The sequence below is a fragment of the Euwallacea similis genome, chromosome 19 (genome assembly GCF_039881205.1).
Source record: "Euwallacea similis isolate ESF13 chromosome 19, ESF131.1, whole genome shotgun sequence".
NCBI classification, from domain to species: Eukaryota; Metazoa; Arthropoda; class Insecta; order Coleoptera; family Curculionidae; genus Euwallacea; species Euwallacea similis.
The window spans coordinates 818,846-841,768 of NC_089627.1; the positions used below are offsets into that span (position 1 = coordinate 818,846).

At 39.9% G+C, this 22,923-nt stretch overlaps 1 protein-coding gene and 1 long non-coding RNA gene across 5 annotated transcripts; both read left to right on the forward strand.

Annotated features, from left to right (window-relative positions):
• Positions 1-350: 350 nt before the first annotated feature.
• Positions 351-20,830, forward strand: LOC136415099 (octopamine receptor beta-2R). 4 transcript variants are annotated; one of them, XM_066399511.1, is made up of 3 exons: positions 351-477; positions 18,144-18,278; positions 18,886-20,830. In XM_066399511.1, the coding sequence occupies exons 2-3, from the start codon at positions 18,151-18,153 to the stop codon at positions 20,363-20,365; spliced, it is 1,608 nt and encodes a 535-aa protein (XP_066255608.1). In that variant the 5' UTR covers positions 351-477; positions 18,144-18,150; the 3' UTR covers positions 20,366-20,830. The 4 variants fall into 4 exon arrangements, with proteins under 4 accessions (XP_066255608.1, XP_066255605.1, XP_066255606.1 ...); XM_066399508.1 differs by lacking the exon at positions 351-477 and adding an exon at positions 1,047-1,144; XM_066399509.1 differs by lacking the exon at positions 351-477 and adding an exon at positions 1,214-1,260.
• Positions 20,831-22,068: 1,238 nt separating this feature from the next.
• LOC136415161 (uncharacterized) lies at positions 22,069-22,923 on the forward strand. Its single transcript, XR_010752585.1, has 3 exons — positions 22,069-22,342; positions 22,387-22,509; positions 22,564-22,923. It is a non-coding gene; the product is annotated as an uncharacterized lncRNA (long non-coding RNA).

Here is a 22,923-nt window from a genome sequence, read left to right on the forward strand (position 1 = left end):
CATATAAAAAAACCCACATTTAAAATGGTTTAAAACCTATGAAATTGGGAAACGGAAGCGGTAAGAAAATTGAGGAATTGCGCAATGTCAAATATTTTGACAGACGTCAAACTGCAAAAAATGTGTCAAGATAGATTTTGAATTTTGATACATGTCAAAGCGTAAAAATATGTTAATGCCAGGCAAACCTTGACAGTTAATATGAAATGTGAAAATTGTTTCGCTCCTCACAAATTTATCCCACTAATGATCTGACACGGGCGTATAAGCGCTGAGGCGAGACAAAAACTAACAAAAATCGGGAGAGCGGGTATGAAGGAGATAACAGATAATATAATGAATGAGAGAATAAAAGACACAAAGACAGTCAACTAACTAATTTTCCTGCTTTTCGCAACACCTTTTAATCACCTCATTTCTTTTCTAGATACGTTGCGGCTCAAAAACTCAAGAACGAGTCCTACTGAAACATAAATGGTAAGTCCAGTTTGAAATACCTCTATATCCAATCAAATCAGCAGCCGAATGATCATAATAACGTCATAAAACTTCGCGATATGTGTGTATTTAGGTCGCAATGGCCCCATTATTTTGAGCATCAGAACGAAAATAAATATACATCGTGAGGCAATAAAACCACGGAGAATGCAAATATTCCGAATTTCGACCCGCTTTCGGAACCGTAACTCACCGGAACTAATCGCACTAATAATAGATTGAGATGGATTCGAGGAGCATGAGTAACGCCGCATCTTTACGTACCTGCGTTCCTCGTTGGTTTCATTGGTTGAACTCACGGCCGTGGGCGTGTTGCGTAATTATAAGGCCCTCATGAGGATCAAATGATTGTGGATTATTTTTATATTAATTAAAAAAGACGGGCGTTAAGTGTAATGGTACCGACTGCGCGTCCGAAGAGGAGCGGCCCCTCTGGGGCGAATTTTATCGCGTCAATACCTGCAGCTTCTTCTCTTTTTTTTTATTTTGGAAAATTGAAAGCATTCGGACATTTTGGCAACAAATTCGAGTAGTAAAAAACTCGAAAAATTAAAGGTAATTCGATGCAAAGTGTGAGGAATATTTGGATAGACGCCAAGCAGCGCAACAGACCGGCGAATGGGCAAAAAAATGGGCATTTCGAGAGGTGCAACTAGAGCGGAAACGACTAGCTTGGAAAAAACCTTCTTGGTTAATTTTATACATATAAAAACGATGTCTGAGGCGGGTCATGGTTAGTTATTATTTCTGGTTGTATTTCGGGTAAATACCTGCCTGCTGGAATTTGGCGATTTGATACGAGGTTGGCGCGGACAAACTCAATGATTGCTCATGGAAACCGAGATAATTCACTGCCCAATGGTTCGGAAACAAAGACCATTAATTCTATCATCGGCACTCTTCGAAATACTAATTAGCGTTTAAATAAATAAATGGGATTAGTTAGTTTTTCTGTGCGTAATCTGGTAGTTGCATAATTGGATTTTTGCGATGCAGCTTTCTTAGTGAGTTCGGGCGAAAAATTGCGAAGCTCAGAAAATTGAATGGAATGTGAATAAAATTTTATCTTGTTTTTTCAACTTTTCCTCTGCTGGTACCCGGCGATGTCATAGTTGAAACCCGACGTTCCGAATTTCGGCAACCATCATCAACTTCACCCTTTCTTATGGAGGTCATCGTAAGTTTTCAATTGGAATTTTTTCAACTGAGAAAAATATGATATGCTCATGTGTCTTTAACTCAAGTGTTTTCTCTTCCTGCCAACAAGAGGCAACAACGGAGTCCAAGAACAACTGGGGCGTACTAAGGCTCGGGCACAAACTTAGCCGCCCTTCATTCCCATGACTTTTTACTTGCGAAGACCCCTTGCTATAGCCCTAAGCAGTACTGTATCTGCCGTTGGGTAATGCGTCACTTTTTGCGAGGTAACCCAGCTCAGCACTAAAACCCGATAAGAGTAACCGTGTTTTGTACACGAGCTTAAATTTACGTACTTGCATTAATGCATTGACCTTCAATTAAGTTATCTTAATACATTATGCAGTTCAAGCGCCAATAGGAAAAACATATACTTTGAACTTAGAGAATAAATGACGGGAGAGGAATTGCGGGTTTAACTAAGAGATAGGATTTAATATTATCATCATCGCTAATAGAGTGTAAATATAGAATCAGGAAGTTGCGTGCCAATACGTGATTGCTCTGTTAAATGCAAAATTGAACTGATTAGTCATTTTAGTTTGAAACAGGAAAACAATTATTAAGTTCAATCGATTGTTGGAAATTCATTTAAAAATCACGCGGCTGCATTCGCGTTTAATTTAAAATGGCGAAATTTTGTCCTAAGCACCGTTAAGGAACGCTTTTTCTGTGTAAACTGGGTCGTAAAGAAGTGGTAGCTATCGGACTACCATTGATGACTCATCGAGTGTGGCTCAGCCACTTTGGATGGCGTTGCTGTACAATAAATTCGACGCTTGGTGGGCAAACACAAGAAACCAGTAATTCTGACTGAAATATGCCACAAAATGACGTTTGAGGTATAATTTGTCAGTGACGGCCCTATATCATATTAAGACGTGAGAGGAATGAAATTTTTAGCGACGCTGATTGGCCGAAAAATTCAATAATCTCTCGCTTGTTGCTATAAAAACTGATCCTTGGTTTGTTTACGTTTGCCAACGCTTCTCAAAGTCATATATCAATTATATCTAGCTCCTAGTAATACCTCCCGCGTGACATTATTCTGTGTGCTCAAATTTGAGCTCTATAACAATTTTTTTGGTGCCTAAATGAAAATTTCTGGGCTTCATAATTGCGTCGCATTCTATGTTCTTATAAGCGCTCTTCCAATGGAAAAATTTGCATATAATCCTATTCCTGTCGATCAGCCACGTTAAGCACACATGCTGCCAGTTACTTGCCATTCGCTTTATTCCATCAGAGGCTAATGAATATCGTTTAATGCTCATTAAGCAGCTTATAAAAGTATGTGACGATAATTGTGCGATCGTTAAGCGAATCTAGATATCATTTCAATAATTAATTTTTTTATTGGCTGAAACAATCACCAGTCATCATGTCGAGTGTGCCACAATTTTCATGTAAACTATTGAACAACAAGACGAATGTAAAAAACATACTGAACAAGGCGAAACAAAGACTCCAATTTGATACTCCCATTGTTACGGAATGACACTAAGTGGAACTCTAACAATGATAATAAGCGTTAAATATGAGCCTATGTTGAGATTCATGTAGTTTTTTGGTCCACGCGGATGACTAATCACGTGTGGGTGAATTTGCATAATTATTCATCACACAATCTCTTGGACTACGAACGACCGTGAATATCGGCACTAAGACGACCTTCGTGTGAAGCGAGCATATGAAGAGTAAAATCAGTAGTTATGAGGAACATTGCAAATAAATACTTGAAATAATAGAAATCTCCTGCAGTTTGGCAACGTGGATTGGCGATGAGGTTTCAGAGAGGCAGGTGCAATGACGCGCACAGAAGTCCACATCATTTGCTTGTGTTTATCAAAGTATTCCAAAGTCAGCAAAACACAATAAAACTATGAAAAAATTTAATTACTTCTAGGCAACTACATTTACCCGCCAAATGGAAAAACCCTGTAATTAATGAGGTCTAAAGAAGCTTGTAAAAATCTCAAATAGCAACAAAGCTTCATGATTTCTGCATTTGTGACGATAAAAATGTATTATTGCTGTGTAATAGCTAAACTATGCAAGTTTGGTTTATCACAATATTTATTGCTGGTTCGAAAAAAATGCCTCTGTACGATTTTTATGAAGCAAGGAGTTCACCACGTGCTTTGGGAAATCCAAATTTAAAGCGTGAGGCAGTTTTTGAAAGGTTACTGAGGATTTCTTGAAAATTGCTTCTTTTAATTGTATCCATTCACTGCGTGTTTTATTTTTGATTTTTTAATTAATTAAAATTTTTAATTAATTGAAGATCTGTGAAGTTGTGGTTCTGTAATCAAACTCCTATTATCTCTTGAAACGTAGATTTTAGGTAGAATCTGATAATTCTCAAGATGAAAATAATGCATGTCTGACTTTGTGTGAAATGTGACAGGGGATGTAAAGCGATGAACGAAGGGGTAGCCGTCATAAGCTTCTTTTCGACTTTTTTGGGCCAAGATATTCTTTGCAACACAACATAAATACACATAAATGTGTTCTAATCCTTGGAGAACACTAAAAATGGGAGAAGGTATACCAGGATACTTTTGATAATAATCAAAGAATTAAACGGAACAATCCTCACTGCTACCATTCGGCTAAATCATCTAAGAATCGATATCGGTACCAAATCATAGAATCTTTAGAATCTGCCTTTTGCAAAGGTACTAGTCATAGGGCGAACGATGACAACTATGCGATAGTCTCTAAACATTCAAATAACGTTGTAGGCTTTTTGCGAGCGTTCAGCTCATCGATTGAACTAGAGAAACGATATGCGAAAAGGAATAATATACAGATTATATACGCTTCAGGAAGGACATACAAACAGTGACAAAAACAACTTAGAGTCCTCAACACAAATTTTTTTAAAAATAATATATAATAATATACAGGGTGTCCCAGATAAGGATGAACAGCATGGGGATCTCGGAAACGGTAATAGATACAAAATGGTTTAAATTGGGAAAAAGTTAGGCAATTTAAAGCAAATTAATAATCTGTTTTTATATCGACGAAATTCCGAATGGTTACGAAGATATCCGGAAAAAAACGAATTTGGCGGTTTTCGTTTTTTGCAAATAACTCTTATACGGTTATAGTTAGAGGAATAAAAGTTTTACATTATTAAAGCACTTTTTTGAGAACTGTTTAGCAGTGTTGCCAGTTTTCTTGTTACATACTTACTTTCGGAGAAAAATGAGTAAACTTTTGATTTTCATATGGGCGTGATATCAATTATTTATATTTTCAAAATCGTCATAAAATTCCCTTTTCAGCCATGCATTACATTTAATATTTTTCTCAGAAACTCTATGAGTTATAGCCATTAAAGCATTTTTTGATAAGTAGGCCATGATTTTGACTTATAGTAATGGTGCACATTAAATAAATGAATGCTGTGGAAACGTCAACATTATTTAAAAGTATAAATATATTACTGGTATCAGCCTAAAATTAAAAAAATAATTGTTTCAAATTATGTATTTAATAACAACAATGCGGCTAAACTTGGATCGAATCAAATGTTGACGTTTCCACAGCATTCATTTATTTAATGTGCACCATTACTATAAGTCAAAATCATGGCCTACTTATCAAAAAATGCTTTAATGGCTATAACTCATAGAGTTTCTGAGAAAAATATTAAATGTAATGCATGGCTGAAAAGGGAATTTTATGACGATTTTGAAAATATAAATAATTGATATCACGCCCATATGAAAATCAAAAGTTTACTCATTTTTCTCCGAAAGTAAGGATGTAACAAGAAAACTGGCAACACTGCTAAACAGTTCTCAAAAAAGTGCTTTAATAATGTAAAACTTTTATTCCTCTAACTATAACCGTATAAGAGTTATTTGCAAAAAACGAAAACCGCCAAATTCGTTTTTTTCCGGATATCTTCGTAACCATTCGGAATTTCGTCGATATAAAAACAGATTATTAATTTGCTTTAAATTGCCCAACTTTTTCCCAATTTAAACCATTTTGTATCTATTACCGTTTCCAAGATCCCCATGCTGTTCATCCTTATCTGGGACACCCTGTATAATATATATAATATATATAATATATAATATATAATAATATATAATATATAATAATATATAATATATAATATAATATATTAAGAAAGAGATTAGGTATAGTGATCAAGAGTCAGTCTCTTACCTTAGCTTATTTGAACGATGATCCATCGGCCATTGTGAAGAGGAATTTCAGTTACTATTTATTTTCGACGCAGCACTCACTGCATTGTCCGGTTTCATCTCCGCCCATGACTTTTTTCTTTTCAATTGGCGAAATTTTCTTCGCGGTATGCCGCTCGGTGATCGTGCGACTTCGGAGACCCGAGCGCAAACGAGACGATATTCCCGGTATTGTTAAATAAAATCGAATCCTAAAACTGCGATATTTACCTGTTTTCAACCGAGCAGAATCCCGCACGAACTCTCATTGCGTTTCTATTTACTTAATTTTTAAGTTAACACAAACTTTTCAGAATTTTTCCCATATTTTCAGTCGAAATTTTATACTTTTCGCTAGAGAAACAGGAGGAAGTGCGAAGACGTCATTGACACCGACAACTGGAGCGTTATTCTTCTGTTTGGAAAGCCTCCTTAACCGAACGTGTCATTACCCTGTGACACATTATTGTAAAACCATGCGATGGTGACGATGTGAAAATCGCTCAATTTTTGAAAAATAAATGCTTGGAAAAGTTGCACCTGCAGTTTTTACGGATTCGTTAATTGAGAGAACATTTTACAAATTGTGATAAAATCGGGTTGATTTAAAAAGAAACTGGACAAGGGGGTAAACTGATTATACTCCTCTAAGGACCCATTTTTAAATGTCTAGTTAAAGACATGTCAGTTAACAACTAACTGGCAGATGAAGCGTCGAAGTTTTCCTATGGTAAAAATGGGGTGTTTTTGCAGCCACTTTGGCAAATTGCTCGAAAACGAGCAGGAAAAACGCTAGAAAACGTTTTTGAATTAAACGGAGAATAAATTTTTTCACTAATTAAAGTCAGTGGGGTGCCACAAAAAAACAAATAAGGCGCCAGTTGGTGTGAATTCTTAGGGGAAATGTGCCCCCCCAATTTTGCACTAGATATTTCAACAATTAGAATAATACTGCAAAGAAAAATCGAAAAAAAAACCCTGAAACGTCAATACTCTGCATGTGTTTTTCAAATCACCTTTATTCATGTACTCATGAAGTCGTCCTACTTTGCGACTTTCTACCACCCCCTGGAAGGACGCAGATGAAAACCGAACAACCCTGGCCGTCGATCCGAGACCAGCGGCGGAGCTATGAATCGGTACTAACAGTCTTTTCTGCAAAAATTTGCTTGTAAAATGATTTGAATTTGTAAGAATTACTTATTATTTATCCAGGCCATGGGACCCGCCTCTGAACTCTCGACCTTTCCCCAGCCGAATTTTGATTTATTGCCCGCGCTTTAGACACGGTACCATCAGCATAGGAACCATACCCTACCCAATCCAATTATCACTTTTGAATGGCGATCATCATGCAATAGACAGACTTCTATTATTAGTTTCGTTTTGCGTTTGGATAGTTCCAGTCGTACCGTGGCTAAGTCGGCCGCATATGCGGTACGCGCACAAAGTACTTACGAGTCTGCGACAAGAGTCAGTTATAGGCGTTGGTACTATCTTTAAGTGATTTTCAATTGTGTGCTAGCGACATTATGATTATTGAAAAGTGGTTTTATTGGATTTTTGTTGTTGGAGCTATGACTTGATAAGGTAGGATTATCCAATAGAGCGGATCGGGAATTGGGGCTATAGGAATCGCTTTTACGGAGAGTCCGTTGAACTGAGCAAGTTTAGTAAAGCACTCTTAACCATTAAGAAAATTGTTTGGGCTAGTCGGCCGTTAATGGCCAGGGTTGGCAGCTAAGATGTGAATTTTGCGGCTCTTCTTCATTCACTTCAGACACATTTCACTTACCTTACACACGCTTTACTCACTTCACACAGACGTCACTCACTTTACACAAATTTCACTCATTTTATAGACATTTCAGTCATGGTACGTCTGACAGCATTTAAATTTCGACCGAAAATCTTAAATCTAATGGTAATTCACCAGTGCCTTGGTGGTTCATGGTAAAAACGGGTAAATTCAAAATTATTGATCCAGGAACGTACGAGCTTTCCTACGTGGGCAATTTCCTATATGTGAACTCAGTTTGTCCAATTTAACAGAAAATCCGATTGGCTCGATGTGGATTCTTACTTATAAAATTGTTATGTAAATTAATTTTAAAACACCTAAGGACGCGTGCTATGCGTTCAGAACCCTTCTATGACGCAAGAAACGTGAGTTTTATAAATATAAACAAGTTTGTGTTATAGAAATTATTTTAAGCAAACAAACTTAAATTTAGATAAAAAAAACGTGTCAATTAGCCTGTAATTGATCTATCAATATTGATCGATCATGCCATGCGTTTAAACGCAATAATAAAAAAATAATAAATGCGCGATGAGGGCCCTTAAAATGTGAAACATCCAGTACGATTTATGTCTCAATAAAATCCCACGTAATAAATAAAGAAATCTTGACCTTGTTTATTTAAGATTTCATCAATGAACGTTACATACATATTTATTTTCGCGTTTTGAACCAAATTGAATAGTGTTTAGTACAAGTGGTCTTTTCACGAGTCATTGTTGGTCAGTATGGCTCAAAACACGCTCGATTCCCTTCAAATGGTTCGTGTGATGATCGCGCATGTTTGGTTTACATTTGCGGTTGTTACTAAAGTCAGCAAGAGAAATGAGTTAGAGAAATGGAAGTGTCAATCATGACACATTTTCTGGGCTGAAGTGGCGGTTGACAGGAGCTGCGTGGCAGTAGTTGGGTGTGGGACGCCAGTGGAGTTAGAGCTACGCCTATGGTCACACAGGTTCTTGAAAGTTTACGCCACTTGGTGCTGTAAGGCTCAGACGTTATATGTGTAACAATAATAGTAATTGCCACCCTGCACCCGGAACTTCAAGAAATAAGCACAGGGCGTAAAGGGGGCAAAAATAATTTCATATACCAGACGATTATTTCCACGAATCATCATTCCGATAGCTTCCAGAACCCTCTGGAACATTATTATCTCTATTACGGACTGGTAAGTTCATTTATAATGGAACGCGTAAACAACGTATTTGCATGACAACGCTGCAAATGCACTTTTAAGTGTGTTGTAAGTGTTTTCATCATAAGTAACACTAAACGTCTTTTAATAAAGGCTCTGGTAATTTTTGTAGCCGGTTGTGAGCTGCTCATAATGTGCAAATTACAGTCTCCTGACGTCACGTTGTATACTGTACCTATACCGGCTGTTTAAATTAAAAAATCGAGGGCTGGAAATCTAGGTCAATTTTAGGTAGAAAATGTCTATGTCCTCGTTTTACAAATTCCGTGTTTGCTATACAGGGTTTCCCTATATATCATTCCTAAAATCTCTATTCTTTTTGCTCTGCTATCCTAGCCCATTTTCCCCTAGTTCTAGGTCTATGATTATTCGAGGGATCTGAATTGACTTCCGACGGGAGTGGTTAGTTTTGATATTAGCCCTTTTCACAAGCCCAAAAACGATCCCCCTGATCAAATTCCCGAATTTGATCAGGGGAATTCATTTTCATCATGACCAGAACTAATCCGAACCCCCTTCGTTCATTAGCTCACACAATGTGATGCCTCACTGGACTATCTCCCAACGAAGCACTAAATCACCCTGTGAGAATTTTCACTAAGGGCTGTGCCTTCATGTTAGCATCCTTAAACCTCTTCTATATTACATCAGGTTGATACGTAAACTCAGAAGTAAACAGGGCCGCGCTGGAAGGAAATCTGAGGGCAAATGAAAAATCGGCCATGAGAAAATTTGCCAAGAGATTTATCTTCCAGTTAGTAGGCTGAAGTTTTTTCCTTACTTATTAAATCGAACATAAGTTCAGAGGTAAACAGGGGCGTACTAGAAGAGAATTTGAGGGCAAGTGAAATTTTAAAAAAATCCAATCGCAAGGTATCCAGGGGGGTGGGGAGGTGGGAGCAATTCTTGCACTCTTTGCGAAAACCTCCCTCAATCCCGTGAGCGGGACACTCTCCGTCAAATTGACACATCACGAGTCCCGCAAGAGTCAGAGGCGTATCAGAAAGGTATTTGGCAACTACTCCCTTCCCCCCGTAACTGTTCAAAATTTTCCTATTTAGTCAGTATCATTTTTTAGTTTCATTTATATATGTTTTTAAGCGTTTCTCCGCGCTTTATATCAAATCGCCCTGATAATTCGAAACTTACAATTCTCGCCATTAAGATCATCGTTAAGGAAGTCTCGTTGGTGATTTCTCCACTTTCTAGAAACGAGGCCTAAAAATAGCTGTGATATGCTGCTAACAACATAGTTAAATGAGAGATTCATAAAAATAGATCGTTAATGATTGACAAGATATGATAATGCCAATGACTGGCAGACGAATAGCTGTTTGGTTAGTGTTCATTTTCATTGTTCTCAAGCGCCTACATCCAGACGCAGATATTTCGCTATGATTCAGAAGAAAAATTGCACCGAAATTATAAATTTAACCTACAGAGTTACTCAATATTTATTCAATAAATTCGCCAGTTCCTTTGAGTCATCTGCTGTTCTGTGTAGTGTTCTCCCACCTACGAACACCCATATATTTTTTAACCAAGAGAGAACATCTGGAGGCTGTCGCCTGTAAATCTGCCAGACCTTCGTCTTAAGCGGATTTATGCAGTTTTCTGCTGCCTCTTTGTTGCCTCTTTTAAATCACCTGCGAGCCCCATTTGCATACAGCATAAAGGCGATTTTTCAGAGGCCATCGACAGCAGCGGTACTCGCACCATTCGGTAGGCACATCGGACCACCTACTTCCTTATCGCTACTGGATTCCCAGATTTTAAAATCACCCACCAAATTTACGAACATAAGCTATTTTTTGAGATTTTTCTGAGACAAGACTTATCGTATTTATAACTCACAATTTCCATTATTTAGTCCGTTATAAATAATCGAGCATTACGACTAGTACAGAAGTATTATGCATCATTGTCAAGGACCGCAATAAATGATTATATCAACTCCTGCTGGCTTTATAAAGAGTAGATGATGGATTACAGTTGCTTTATTTTAATAAAAAAACATTTATTGACGTTAATAAATTCTGTTAAAATTGTCGTCAATGTTAACTTGCTGCTGGAAGCGCGTGAAGGAATTTGAAAGTGCGTCATCGATACAAAATCTGCCACTTTCAGGGTCCAAGAAAGGGAATACTGAAAAGCAGAAATAAAGAAATTCTGTCTTGGTTATCGTTCTGTTTAGTTCAGGTTAGTTTACGTCAGTTTAGGTTACCTTACGTCAGTTCAGATTAGTTTAGGTTAGCTTAAGTCAGTTCAGATTAGTTTAGGTTAGTTTGGATTCGTATTCCTCCGTCACGCAACTCCAATTCGGGGTTGAAGGCAAGGGAGAAAAAAGTATCCATATTTGTCGCTAAGCGTTCAACGAATATCCCTGAGGCGAGTCATGTCCCATACCGCCCTGTATCTCACCAGACCGTCCTGATACTGGCAGGCAGTCCCCCCAAATCGATCTTCTGCTGGAGAAGCGACTGGGCCTCGGCGACCATCCGAGGCTGGCAGGCGAACGGCCAAAGAGCAAACTCTTGAGAAAGAGCAGACGCGCCTGGTAAGGGTGGAGGACAGAGGTCAGTGGGCCTCGAAATTTGGACTTGGTGCAAGAATTACAGCCTGCCCTACTACTTGATTTAGAGTTTTTGACTGAGGATCGGATAGGGGAAACCGGGCCGAAGTGCAAGGCCTGCGGCGTCATCGATACCACATAGCCCTTGATCTTCCATGGTGCGAAGTTCCAGACCCAGCGAGAAGAACTGATTTTTCATTTCTCCTCGGTTTCCAGTTTCAGTTTCTGGGTTTCTGACCCTTGAGAGACACCCTTAGAATATTACTCTTTGCAAGAACGTACAAAATAATAATTAACAACAGAAAAGAAACTAACAATGACGCAATCTTACATTGGAGATATTCAGGGGCGTATCGAAGGGTCCAGACGCGTCCAAAAGGCGCGAACCCAGGAAAGTAGTAATTTTAATGCATATAATCACTCTCTCGAGAACCTCCCTGATGGATGTTAGATATCTGCACTTAATTGAGTGTCTCACATGTTATATTGACGAGACGCCTTATTGCATCGTATATCGAGATATTCAGTGGCGTATCCAGGAGCTCTAAAAGTGGAAAATATTTGTATTAGCCCTTTGAGCGATGCTCTTGGATGGTTTTTGTTATTAAATCCAAAGTGCTTTTATAAGGTTTTGAAGGGGAGGAGTGTTCAGTCAAAAACCCAGCTCTTCAGTGGCGTATCACGAAGCTAACAATGTTCCAAAAAATCGTAGTATCGTGTCAAGAGCACTCACTTAAAAGAGCGAGAGAGAGAGAGAGAGAGAGTAAAAGGTCATTGAATCATAGGAAAATATTTGCACCTGAAGCATCATTTGCTCAGTTCTTTCTCGACGGCCCTGAGGCGAATCTGCGTGTACGTAGCTCTTAGCACTGCAAAAATAACACATCAACATTCGCATCCAAACCAAAGATTTAATTCAAGACTTCTCATGAATGCCTCGGCATTTTACACAACATCCTGTTAGATCTCATGTAGGCAGGTTGTATCATTAAACTTCTTCGGTTTAATTAAGCAAAGGTAAACATTCCGGTGACGTAACCCTGCGGATTATATTCATTCACACGTCGTTCGGTCCGGATCTCTGACTTCTGAAGGATTATTCGATGAACGATTAGTTCGCATGTTCCCTTTTCGATTAAGTTTTACATGCGGATTTCCCGACAGCAAACGCTTTGATTGTGACATGCGCCTCGCCACTTGCAAGAGCTGAAATTTTAACGCCACAATTTTAAAATTACTTTAGAGCACCAACCTGCGTTTTAAAAATAGGTGAAATTACTTCGCTATCAACTAAAAATAATTGAAACTCGAAAGTTGGCAGAGGCAACTTTTGCCAATTTTCCGACACAATACACGTTAGGCATTAGGGCGATTTGTAACGTTATTCTAACATTGTTTTAACATCGGTTTAACGTTATTTTAACACCATTTTAACGTTTTGCTATGGGCGCGCATTGTTGCGAGGGTACAAATCCAAATAAATCGATCAACAAGTAGTCCGATCGCGAAAATCCCCGCAATAACCATTAAAGTTGGCCCATATCCAACATCAACCTTTTCGAGATTATAACGTGCAATTGAGAGCTTTAATTGAAGGTATAAATTTGCACTTTAATAGACTGAAATAGGCGCTCCCACGTGCGGAAAAAATCGTTTTTGTATTTATAGACCTTTCGTAAGCTGAACACCTGGATCATAGCGCTCAGCCCACTTAAGCGGACTCTCATTGAACCATCTGAAAAACGCCTTAATGCGCTTGTTTGATAATAAACTTTGGCTTCATTACTTTTTTTATAATAAACTACTACTACCGTGGTTTGTTTCATAAAGTAAAAGTGATGAATGCGGAGCAAATACGCCGGGAATTTATATGTACTTTTGCTTAGAATATCGCGCTAATTTTTAGGTTTTTATCAAAGTCGGTGTGTTAGAGTTAAAGACGAATTTAATCATTTCATAGCCGCATGATCTTTAAATAGGCTGAAAAGAACACGGGGCGTAGCGATAGGCATTTCGACGCGACCACGGCACTGCAAAAATCGCGTTTAACTTTGCGATTACTCAATTTTCTGACGTCACTAGAAATAACATACGTCAGTGTATACTACGTCATTCCATTGTCAAATGACGTCGCCAGGTACCTTGGAATTGTAAACTTTCTATCTGAAAAATCAGAGGCGTGGCGGTGGGGATTTCGAAGGAGGTCCACAAATGAAAAAAAATCATTTCCAATTTTTGCGATTTTCCGAATTTTCTTTCGACTCTAAAACATCGAGATACGCCAATGTGCAGAACGGAAATTCATTGTCAAATGACACCTCTAGATAACTTGAAAATTTTAATATTTTCCATGAAAAATCTGGCGCGTGCCAAAGATCGCGGAGCGATTTCAGGAATGACAAGTGAAATGAAATCAGAAAAATTTTAATTTTGATATTTGTGCAAATTCAAATACGCTCATATTCAGTGCGTCATTTCCTAGGCAAATGGTCCTTTAGCTGATCTGATATTTTAAGTTTCTTCCGGAAAATCAGAGGAGTGGTGACAGGATTGCCATGAAATATACAGAGGCTGAAAAAAACTTAAATTTTTTTTGTAATTTTTAGGATTTTCGGGCGTTTTTAAAATCAAATCAGCTTTAAAATGTGGTTTTTTTCATAGCCCAACGTTGCCTCTACATAACCAGAATCGGGCCTGCATTGACTGGAAGAAATTCCTCACATACCCTCTATTTTTAGAATTTCGTGGCTTCTCCAAAGATCGAGGTATCACTGTATAGTATTTCCACTTTAATGGCAACTAAGGGGATTCCCTCGACCAACAATATACCATGTATATCGAGGCCACTGCCGTATTTTGAATACAGATGACCACACATCAGAAGTAGAGTTTTCCCATCTAAATTCAAAATATATCGTAAGGCAAGAGCACTTTCGGCATTATGGAGGGCGAGATTAGGCGACTGCCCAGGGCGGCCGACCAGGAAAGGCAGCAGACATTCATTGTCTTGGACAGAAGGTTCTGGATAGTCCAGGTTAGGGCGAAGGAGAGTTGTGAAGGATTAAAGGGTGCAAAGACCACTTCGACCCGAAATGATTCATCCGAGAATGTTGCTGCCTCTCGTGGGAGAAAAGAATAAATTAAGAGAACAGCTGGAGATGGCACACTCACACTTTACGGCCCAAAGCTTTAGATTCCGCTTTGACACCGACAGAAATGGCTGAATTTAATGAGCGTTTAAACCTCGATAAATAAACACGGGGGGCTCACTTCATCATGATCGTCCTCCAATACAATAACCACGTCACCTATATGTCTTATTGCATCCTGCAAACGTGCCCTATTAATTTATGCATCAGAACATTCGAAGCGACTTCAAAACATCATCTGGCTTGATAGTGCATATCCGGATGAGCCCTTGAATCAACATTTCAACACGGATTAGGATTTTTCGTGTGTATTATTATTGTTGTTGTTATTGTTTGTGTTATCGCAGTAGGAATTTCGACGACTTGAATGTGGAAAGGACCTTTTTTTACACGTGTTTTACACGAGCGCTCATTCCTGCGGCGAGGATTTGTTTAAAACTGATTAGGTACATGGATTGAAGGTTTACTTACTGCGAAAAAATACGGCTCCAACAGTTGAATTCCACGGCGGAGAAAACTGCCAATGAAAGCAAATTCAGCGAACTTGTTTTGGTCGTTTTCGTGATTAAGTATCTCCAGGATCGTCGGACTGATATTAATGATAAAAGATTTTGGAAGCCCAATTCCCATATATTTATGGGGGCAGTTTGCTTTTCTAGAATTAGGCGTACTTTCGCACCATCCAAGGCGCTTAAAAAGGCATTATAAAAAATAGAACAAAGGGGCAGTCACCATTTTGTCAAGTCTCAGTTTGGGCGACCTCTCTTGAGTTAATCGGAGGCTTTAGTGCTCCTGTAACAAGAAAGTATTAAGTTTTATTTCATCTCATTCTCCCTAATAATTCTTTTCCTAAAGCTTTTCGCCGCAGTCTCCCTCCTCCAGTAATTCCCCATTAAGAGCACACCACCAGGGCATACTCTGAGGTGCCTGCAACTCCCTCTCCAACAGAACCAGCAGCGGCTCTCACCTTCCACCCTTATTTTGCACAGATATTTACTAAAGATTTCATGTCCACTAAACATCTGCGTCATAATTTTTCTTCTGCCTTGAGATCTCCTCATCGCCTCTATTTGAAGCCGGAATAGTCCCTCAAGCAGGGCCTGCCCACAAGCGTTATCCATCATTCGGGCAAGCTTATATATTTAGCATTTAAAAAGATATTTATCATCGAGCTGAATCCAGACTCATCCTGACTGAAACATCAGTGGCAGAGAGGAGGTGTTGCGTGTGGGTGGAAGAAAGGCTTATTGCCAATTCCCAAGCTTATAAACATGAATCGAGCTTTCCCAAACTGGGTGGTGGGACCCTCCGACGATCCCGACACCCATGATGGTGGTATTTTTAGGTTCCATTCATCATTTAGTCGAGATGATCATTTACGCGCTTCCTAAGGAACTTTCAGTGAACGCGTTGGACTCTCTGATTGATTTTTTCATCTTATCATGGTCGAGGTGCCAGTTCAGTGGCGTAGACAAGAAGTGGTTCTTTTCGGAGCTCATCGAGGCGAAGCTGCGTTACGTTCCAGTTCCGTTGAATAATGTCTGATATTATTGCTTGCAAGGTACCAGAGCTATTTTTCGTGGCACGCACCAGCCACGAGTGCCTCGATGTTTGTTTAGTCTAGAAAATAGCGATTTCTCATCCTTTTGAGGTGGTTTTGTGCAATTGCCGCATCAGTTGTTCAGTAATTAGAGAAATTGCAACGATTGCACAAGCAGTGCTAATAACCCAAATCCGGAGACTCGCGTGTACATCGTTTTTTGTGCTTTGTTTACAGCTTTTATTATTAGCGACCATTAGTTTGGGCACGAGCTTGGCCTGGTGCCACGGGGAAGCATCCTCATTTGACTACATACTGACAAAAAGTAGCCGAAAAATCCCTCACTGACTTTGATAAAAAGAGCTCCGTGACCATTCCCCTCTGCGATCTTCCGACGCTGACCACCTCAACATACGCAAAAACATTGGACATGTCCCAATTTAGTTATTATACCCCAAAGCATTAAATATATTACATTAAATTGGTCATTTTATCGGTGCATGCACTAATTCACCTTTCAACAACAACGCACCTCAACACAGATCGCAGTACACCTTCTGTTCACCTTTAGTTGGTTCTAAGCAAATTCATTACTTAGCAAATTGTGTTAGGCTAGTACAGGCCCTGAGCCACCCGCGGCTTGCCTCATTAACTCTGAGCTTATCCTGGTGAGCACAACACAGTAGGGAGTGATTTGGGAACTACATGTACTTGTAAGATTTATTATTATTATTTTTTTTCTTTAATATCCTGCTCCGCATCTGCATATGGAGCTACTTACAGTCAAATCTTAGTACTACAGTCAAGAGTAACCATCAGCTAAAACATTTCTGTTAACTTGCGCAGGTGTTCCTTTAGCTACCCTTCCATCCGCGGCTAGTTACCCCTTAGCTTCAGTTTGAAAAAACTTTACCTGCCAATTAGTTCTTAACTGGCATCTGTGGCTGGTTAACTATACATTAAAAAACCAGTCCTTAGAGGGCTACCAGTTAGCCTTTTCCCCAGCATCAGTGGTCTCTGCATCGAGCTCTTTGCCTCACAATTCGATATTCCTATTCCAGTTGGCATATGGTGGGTTCTTTAATGTCCTGCTACAAACTGCATGGAAATAACCACTTAACCCCTAAGTAACGATCAAGTTAGCTATATGTATGTGTCTTTAAATGAGTCCAGCGCTCATTTGCCTATGAGCGTCTTAACGTGGAACGTTTGGAAGGTGAGAGGGTTTGGTAAAAACTGCGTAGAAATAACCACTTGGCCACCAACTAACAATCAAATTTGTTATGTCTTTAAATGGCTCTCGCACTCATTTGTGCATGAGCGTTGCTGAAACTTAATATGAAGCCTTTGTAGGGTGAGAGGGCTTGGTGTAAACTGCATGGAGGTAGCCAATTTAGCCCTAACTGGCTGTCAAATAAATTACTCGTAATCCACGTGGAAGACTTAACTGAATTGTTTTCCTTTAGAAATTTACACATTCTCAATTATTGTTTCAAACAGGTGCCATGATCCGTTTAAAAATCACTTACGGTGCAATGTCAATAGCTTCAACAATTAATCAAGACCATGAAAAACACTTTTTATTGCGATACCTACAAGCGATAACACCAATAATGATTGTTTAGTTCAATGATGTCCCCGTTATCTCAGTGGAATGTCTGCTAGTATTGATGGTAGATTTTAAAAAAATTATGCGACAAGAAAAATGGGGAAAACCCATTGAGGTCCCTCGTAGGGGCAACTTATCAATTCACAGGAACTTATTTGAAAAAATGATAGCTATTCTAAGAATTGACTCATTAGCAATGGGCAGTAGAATTTCACACGATACGATATGATATTTCGCTGTGACCGCAGTAATCTTCTGCTGCCTGAGGAGTGCAATAATTATTTTTATCTTTTAAATGCGTAACACAAGCACAATTTTTGCATAACTGCATAATAACTGCTCGCTCTAATTTAAACGATTTTTATTGGTTTCAGGCCACAAATGGATTCGGACTACCACTGGTTAGTGACCGTTGCTCTCGTCACGTCCTCAATAATAGCAGTGACGGCCAATGTCTTTTTACTTGTCATTTTTGCCAGAAGAAGAAGCCTACGGACCATCCCTAATAGGTAGGCAATTTTCCGCTAATGACCGGGGGATCACTAGCAACTAATGGATTAATTGCGTCAATTCAAAAAAATCGGTTCTCAAAAGCACTCTGGATAATTGTTGTCCTTGTCCAAAGACATAATAGCTACAAGGAAATTGGCATGGAAAGTTATCTATTTATTGGTTCCGGAATTCCGAAAACTGAATGAAACGAACACAAAAACACAGGCGTAATTATGCCTCAATTATTGCCATTATTACTGCTTATTTATGCTTTTAGTGTCAGTTTAATGGCAGTGATATAAGGTTTATTTTTGTCTCGCTAATTTTGATATTTATCGCCGTAAAGTCCAAAATTTTAAATACAAAGTACGTACTTTCCCAGTTTTGTGCCTTTCTTCTATGGTTTCTTGTTCACCATAGTGTCAGGAGTATTGACATTCTCTTGAGTGTTTCCATCTCTATCCTTTTGTATTTACTCTCATCCCTCATTAACCCACATTGCTCCAGACAATTTTTTTCCATAATTTTCTGTTTTACGTTCACCATAACGTCAGCAATATTGCTTGATGAGCATATATCGAACGAGATCCATTTAATTAGCCAAAATTCTCTTTCTCTTTTCAGATTTGTCATCAACCTGCTGGTGACCAACCTCCTCTCCAGTTTGCTCTTGATCCCCCTTCTAGTGGTGGATCAAGGTTCCTTCCCCCTGGTCCAAGCCGTCTCGTCTTTGGACAATCGAACAGTCCAAAGCATCGAGGAAGACGTGCTCATCAAAGAGGAGATCTTCAGCTCCAATAGACCCATCGAGATCATCCAGACCAGCGAGCAGGTGTTGCAGACCAGCCTCGAGAGCAGCAGCTCCGTCCCCTTCAACAACCACTCAACGACTGAGGAGCTGCTCTGCTACTTCGCTCAAGCCAGTACCAGCTTCGTGTGCACTGCCTCCATCTTCAGTATACTGCTCATCGGGGTGAACCAGTACTTCGGAGTGATACACTCGTTGCGGTACCATTCTTACGTGAACAAATCGCGAGCAACGATCTTCATCCTGAGCAGCTGGTTGGCTGCGTTACTATGTGCAGCTTTGAGTACCGTCACTTACTCGGATGGGAGTTTGTGGCACTTTTGCAGCAGCAGGAAAACCCCTGAAAGCTCCAGCACTAAAGTACTGAACACAGTGTACGCTTTCATGTACTTTTTCCTGGTAATTCTGGCCCCATTCCTGGGGATCTGCATGATCTACGTGTGCATTTACGCAGCTGCCCGGCAGAACAGCGAGAGGATGCGGAAAAGCACGTCCGCGTCTTCGACCACTCCTCTGGACTCTCTGGACGTGGAAGAAGGCCAGCGGCACTCACCCAGCCCTGAAAGGAAGCATTTGCCTAAGGTTCATTCGGCTCCCAATTTTTCGATGCTCGAGTGCAACGTCGCTCAGGAAGAGCCGAAAATCAGTAGGGTCAAGCGCACCAGCAGCGATCGCAACAACTTCATAATCAACTTGAAGCACAAGATCTCCAACGCTTCAGTGTTTAGGTACAGAGAAGAGACACGAGCAGCTAAAATTAGCGTGTTGGTCATTTTCATGGTGCTGGTGTGCTATGTCCCGTACGGCCTGACCCTCGTCCTGACGTCAGGGTGCATTAGCGTCAGCCCCGGCCAAATCTTCAACTACCTCTCCTTAGTATTACTTGTGTTCTCCAACGTGCTGTCTCCCTTCTTGTTCGGGTACAGGAACAAACGCGTGAAGCGGGAGATAGGGAAAATGCTGGGCCTGGTACCACCTTGCCCGCAAACGAACGCGGAAATATTCAAGCGGCCCCAAATAAGCAACATCGTCAGAAACAGGAGCTTCGATGATGGTATCAACATAAATATCGTAGTGGATAACACGGAACCGCTTCTCGAAAGCGGGCTGATAGTACCGGAAGTGATTGTGACCTGCAAACCGGAAAATGAACGAAAGAGCATTTTAAAACGAGTCGGATCGGGGTGGAGCAACTACAAGAAGTGCAACTTCATCACAGTTCCCGACAGCTGTTTAGGAGATGCCCGGGGGTCCTTTTCGAGCGCCAGTACCCAGGTTTCCAATGATGAATTTTAGAACCGTGGCTGCACGTGTCTATGTAACGCGTCAGTACCGCCAAAGTGCCTTAGTCGGAATTAAGCGATTCCATTATTGTGGTTGTCGCGCAATTAGCCTTATCATCAGGTTTTTTGCCGCATAATCATGGGATTAGTTGCGGCAGAATTTTCCATTAGGGGGCACTTTCGGTTCGACATATGCACGCTTAATTGAGGCATATTTTTTCAAAAGCGACATTGTATTATAATAATTTGTGATATTAACGTTTAAACCGTATTTAACACCGTTTTAAGTAGCTAGTTTAGGGGTTTTTGTATTCCCAGTTGAAACATGAACAAATATTCGTGCGTAGCACCAGCGGAATATTCCTCGAATTGAGGGGATCCACGGGTGATTAGGGTCTTACGGTCAAAGTTCCAAACTTTATTCTACTATCAACCTGACAATTTCTGTAGTACTGGGTACTTAAACAAGGACCATTTGGGTACTTAAACGAGAACCATTCGCGTACTTAAACAAGGACCATTTCGGTACTGTGTATCAGACTTGTAGGTGCGTGTACTTACAAAATATTTATGTTACATGTAAGGAAAATATTGAGACTGATGTTGGTTAAAAGTGCATTTTTACGTGTAGGGTAAGGAATCTCATAAAAAGTGAGATATCCAGTGACTTCTCTGATGATTGGTGCGTTTCGAATAGCTTTCCGACTGCCTTTATTCTTTAGATAATATTTATGTCCACGGCCAGAGGTCTGACCCGCAACGGCGTTTTGTATTTGCTAAAAAAGTATTTCTAATAGAAAATATAAATGAGAGCGTCTTTAATATAAATCTGTGTTTTATTGTTCGTCCCCGACAGGAATAAAACCATAATTTTGCATCATTTAGACAACTCAACTCCTTATTCTGCTAGCGCTTACTCGCATTCTTTAAGCTACGCGCATAATTCCAAAACTTCTAGAGCGGTTTGTGTACTCGGCAGTAAATCTGGCTCAGGTGCAGAGATTTACCCTCTTCGTCAATATCGACATTCAGACACGAAATTTTACTTTTCCTTCTCTCAGCATGGGGGGCATGTTTCCCATGATATCGCACTGCTGTGCAAAATGCGAAGCTGGCAGGAAGAGCTTTAGGAAACTTTATCAAGCTTTTTAATCAAGCTGATCGTGTTTGCCGAAGCAGTAATTGGACCAAGGAAAATAGAACATAGAGCAGAAGCAACATTGTATGGGACAGCTAGTAAGACATAAGAAGCGACTTACTTTGAGTGGGTCGGGATAAGCACAACGGAGGACTACCATTTGAAGGGTAAAATGATAGAATGAATTAATGAACCCAAGAGGTCGGGGCAGGTGCATTAAAATGCATGTCAAATATTTCGAAAACAGCGGGAACTATGGAGGCAAATTAAAAGCAAATTCAATTTGGAACTCCCTATATTTCACTATAAGAAATTTACTGTGTGGAACATTAAAATCTCCTACAATTGAAGAAAAAAGACTTTTGCTCTTGAATTATACCGAATCTTGACACGACACAGCACTGATTTTTATTAAATTCACCATTTTATCCAGATCGCTAAAAAGTCACTCCTCGAGTTTTCGATCAATGCGATAAGCAATATTATGTCTGACCTATAATCAACTGGGGCTAGGCCTCCTTTCCTAATCCTAATAAGAGCCGGCATTTCGCAATATCCACTCAAATTTTCATTTCATTTATTAACAACGCAGATTGTGTAGCACTTATAAACGTAACACATTGCAGGCTAATTCCATTGCCTGAACGTTATCAAGACATTCATTCGCAGCTATAAATAGCAGTCTTCGCTACACTTTCCTACGCGCAACCCATGGACACTCTACGTTACACCAGCAAAACGAACAAACTAGAATATGTACAAATTCCTATTCCTTAAGTGACTCAGCCAGATGACGTCCTCATTAAAGTGGCCTATTCGGGAGTGTGCGGGACTGACTTCCACATCATAGCCGTGAGTCTCGGTTCCTAAGTACTACCACTTCAATTATTTTTAAGAATTCCAGGGAGAATGCCCAGCTGTGAACCCAGAAACTACCACCTTGAGTCATGAATTCTTGGGGCTGGTTATTGATGTTAGATCTGCGATAAAGGGGATAAAGCGATGGTTCACCCCTTTGAGTAAACTCTTGCATCCCTATGTGTATTATTGCTCCGAAGTCTGCTCTCTTACAGCGGTTGCAAATGCTGCAATTCCTGTCACTCAGGGAACCTCCATTACTGCGTGTCAGGTAGAACCGAAAGGTCTCTGGGTACAGTCAAGAACGGGACCTTTTCCGCCTATATTTTGGTACCCATGATTGTCGTCTATAAGCTACCCGACTTTGTGCCCTTGGAACAAGATGATTTTTTAATTATTGATGCTCAGTTCCACAACTTGAGAATAATAAGCCTTAGCTGAGCCTTAATCTTGCCTATCGCATGGGTGAGGCATATTGATGCCTATTCCTGTGGGTTCGCGGGTACTGATTATAAGGGCAAGCATTATAGGGAGGTTGTGGACCTGCCTGTTCCATCTGCAAGGCTACAGAAAGG